Source organism: Alligator sinensis, unplaced genomic scaffold (genome assembly GCF_000455745.1).
Source record: "Alligator sinensis unplaced genomic scaffold, ASM45574v1 scaffold126_1, whole genome shotgun sequence".
In the NCBI taxonomy this organism is placed as follows: Eukaryota; Metazoa; Chordata; order Crocodylia; family Alligatoridae; genus Alligator; species Alligator sinensis.
Window position 1 is genome coordinate 4,106,260 of NW_005841842.1, and position 4,101 is coordinate 4,110,360.

General features: G+C 41.4%; 1 protein-coding gene across 1 annotated transcript in view; it reads left to right on the top strand.

Moving 5' to 3' along the window:
* CLPTM1L (CLPTM1 like) overlaps positions 1-4,101 on the top strand; it is a 48,939-nt gene that overhangs the window by 26,198 nt on the left and 18,640 nt on the right. The window contains exon 10 of the mRNA XM_025205378.1: positions 1,779-1,844. Coding sequence (XP_025061163.1) covers positions 1,779-1,844 — 66 coding nt within the window. The remainder of the gene's footprint in view (positions 1-1,778; positions 1,845-4,101) is intronic.

The following is a 4,101-nucleotide window of genomic DNA, read 5'->3' on the forward strand; positions in this document are numbered from 1 at the left end:
GGACGACGCCGAGTAGAGGCAGAGCAGGCTGCGAGCAGCACAGCAGAGCAGGCTGCGAGCAACGTGGCGGAGCACCCGCGGAGGGTGGGACGACGCCGAGCAGAGGCAGAGCAGGCTGCGAGCAGCGCGACGGAGCAGGCTGCGAGCAGCGCGACGGAGCACCCGGGAGCGAGACGATGAGGGGAGAGGTCAGCCCCGTGAAGGGGGCAACAGCCAGCGGGGAACCCGACACCCGAGGCGGCCGGAGGTGCGACAGCTGCGCCAAGAGTGGGGCCAGCGGTACTCCACACTACAGAGCCGACGGCACAGGTAACTGCGGCAAGAACTATTGGGGGAGCAGAGTGGACATCTGCATCCCAAGGAAGGAGGGAGCAGGTCAGCATCCCTACGGGGAGAGGCACGCCCGGTCCGAAGACCACTGGTAGTTACCAGCGGGACTGAACCAAGAGAGGGCGAGACGAGGACGGGTTGGGGGCCAGGATAGGAAGACCTGAGGGGGGCGTATGGCCGGGGTGTAGAAGAGGACGGAGCCCCGAGAGTTCCCGCGAAGAAGCGCGCCAGCACCGGGGGATGCCCCGAGGGAAGACCCCCCACTGAAAGAGTCATCAAAGGCGTGGCATGCGAGTTCTGGGGTCTCCCTTTATACCAGGCGGGGCAAATCCTGGGCTGTACCAACGAAGTCTGGGTGTGCAAGATATCGGGTCCGGGCGAAGGTGGCGCGTGAACTCCTGGTGGAATGGAGGCGGGTACAAGGTGTTTAAAAGCTGAAGTGGAATGAGGGTGATGTTGTTGGAGAGGGTAGGAAGTGAAGGTGCTAATAAAAATCTTCACCTTTGCCAACCCATGCACTAAGCTTTGTCATTCTATGTGGTAAGATTACATTTGGCAGTGCCAGTTCTAAAACAGCGTGTGCAACTGGCCTTAGTAAACAAGTTAGTCTTTCTCAATTTTTATGATAATGAATAATCATTAAAAATGGCCATAAGTCCAATCTGTTTGTTTAAATAATATGTTCCTATGGCACCAAAACTACCCAGGATCCAGTTCTTTAACAATTCTCACGTAGTCAGTCTTGTATTTAAAATGTCAGCAATGAGAAGTAGGGCTGCCATGGACAAATTTTAGCCATAGCTTAATTTCACAGATTTCCTATTACAAAGTGTAAAGAGAAACCAAAAAAGTCCTCCATAAATATATATTATTTTACATGATATGCTACCAGTTTACATTCATTATAATTCATGACTTGTTTTTAATTCTGCTTTTGAATGCAAACTTAAGTTTGAAGTTGTAAAAAATGGCTAATATATTCTTGCTTTTGTCATTGACATCTACAGTAAAATGATGGCAGTTATCTCTGGTAGTTTGTAGTTTCATTTGTTCATTACATTTAGAAATTAGAAAAGTGGAATAAAATTGTTGGAAAAACAAACGTGGTATATAGAAAATGTTTTCCCTTGCAGCGTTTCACAGAGTACAGTTCTACTTAACCAATCTTATTTTCTAATTTTGTAGACATTGAAACTAAATAGTAGGGGTATCTGCTTTACTTGAGTTTGTTACTGTTCACTGTGTATCTTAGGGTTAGATTTAGATACTCTTATATCTTGAATAATTTATTGTTCCAAATAATTCAGTTGACTCATTGACTTCAGTCTGCTACTCCTTCAGGAGTCCAGGTGTTCAGGTCTGACGAATAGAATCAGATAGTCTTAGTCATGTTGGATAAGTTACTCTTTATAACAAAAATGTTTGTATTTTTGTAACTTGCACCACAGCTCTGGAAAGTGAAGAAAGCACTGAAAATGACTGTTAAATGGAGAGGCATAAGACCAACGTTTCAGGTACTGTGTCTTTGTTCCTTCGTAATAACTGGATGTGTTAAGCTGTCCGCTCCCATTCACATTACAAAACAGCTTGGCTGGAAATAAATGTCAAATAAACAAAATAAGGTATATCACATTATAGAAAAGGCCAAAAAATTGTTATAGACCTAGAAGTTGGTTTTTTGCTAGTCAGCTTTTGCATTAGAAAAATTATTTTGTATTGGATCAATAATGTGAAAAGAGTAAGACATTTTCTGCAGAACAATTTGCAATGTTTGCCTTATGGAAATATGTCTAAGCCTTGTTGTGAAAGAGGCATCTCTGCATGTTAGATTTAAGAAACCATTCAAATACTTTCTTTTTTGAAGCTACCAAAAATGTTACTATTTATGATGGATTTGGTGTGGATACAACACTCACAAGGAATGAGACTATAAATTAGTTGCACTCAAATTTAATTTTAATTGATGAACTTGAGATGAGCCTGCATATTTAGTCGTCAGTCTTCAGAACCAAGTGGTTACGCTTCACGTTCAATACATCCCAGGCTTGCTTTCATTTATTAACATTGAGTCAGGCAGTGCGCTGTAGTGAACTTTTAGTATAGGTGTGATACCTCTATGAGTCACTGTGAATTGTCTTTGAAATGTTCTGCAAATTCTGTGTTGGATTTCTGAAGCATTGAATATATGGTGATTTAGGCCATATGCTTCCATGTTGTGTAGCAATCCTGTGAAAATGAGCTGCTACAACTGCTGAATCCTTTCAGGCAGAAAATCTTTTCCACATTCAGCATCCCATATCAGGTTATTGGGTATATAATGGCTGCTCTTTTCATGGGGTAGATAGTGAAATTTCCTAGCCCTTTACTGACAGTTGGCTTATGAGGGTAGACTCTTCCCTGGCAAGCTAATGAAATTTGCTTGGGGAGTACTTTCAGCTGTTATACCTTAGCAATATCAGCATCTTCTAAGATGCCTAGCTGCCTGCTTCATTCTGGAGGCTACCTTGAGAAAGGAAGCAAGGAACCATGTGTATGTAGATTACTTCATTCTTCCATCTCTCTAAAAGTTAGCCAGTGAATTAAAAGTGGTATGTTTTTAACCTCACAACACAGTCGGGTGAAGAGTCTGCTCTCCTTTACTTTATTTTGATGTCTCAGGGATGACAGGAAAAAGTTCCACAAGCATTTCTTTTTAAAAAATAAGGTAAAACCAAAAAACCACATGTTGAGTTCAGCTGTTTCATGTTCTTTTGCAGATTAGTAGCCCATTTGTTCCTACCAGACAAGATGCAGGATTTAGCGGTGGGAGGCAGATTCATAGTTGGTAAAATTGCCAGAGTACTAGTGAAGTCAGTGAAGTTATTGGTTGTACCAGCTGAGGATCTGCTCCCACAGGGAAATATAAGAAAATAATTCTTCCAGTGCAATTCCAGATCAGCCACCTCTCCATAGGAGAGGTTTCTCTCTAACATAACAGGTTGGATATGAACTAAATCACAATAGTTGATTTCCTTTCAGACCTTTAATAATCCTGTTTAACCTAAATATCCATATTTTGATATCCATTTCTTCTGAATTTTGCCAAACTTGCCTTCTGAAACTGTTCCACAGGCCTTAACTTTTGTCTTGAATGCATTCCTTTTTATTAACTGTAATTTGTCTTTCAGTTTCATTAAATATCACATAATATTATATTTTCAAGAATTTTAAATATTCCTCCCCCTATTGCTGCAGAGCTTATAGATATTTCATTGACCTGCCTACAGTGATATTTAGCATTCTTCCTCAGTTACTTGTTAACTATTTGGCTAAATGTAGTGGGTTAACATCATTCCTTCCAATGCACACTAACTTGCATTTTTCAGCATTGAATTTCATTTGTCTTTGTGTTGCCTATGTAGGTTGGATAAAGTTTCTCTGAAATTCGTTCCTTTTCTCCAATCTTGATACCCAGTCTTCGTTTATCTCTATATTTCACCATGCTGGCACACCACTTGTTAAGTGTTTGCCATGATTAAAATGGATTGTTACTTTCTGTTTCTTGGCTAGTTGCAAGTCTGGCAGAACTTTACCCTTTGCCCCATGACTATTTACTGTGCTTGGACTTTCAGAAAGCTTTTTGATAATTCTTCAACAAACTTTAAGGGAATTGTTCACCATTTCTCTCTATTACTGTTTTTATGGTAGTTGGATGCAAATTCATAGATGCTAGGGTCGGAAAGGACCTCAACAGTTCATTGAGTCCGACCCCATGCCTAGGCAGGAAAGCGT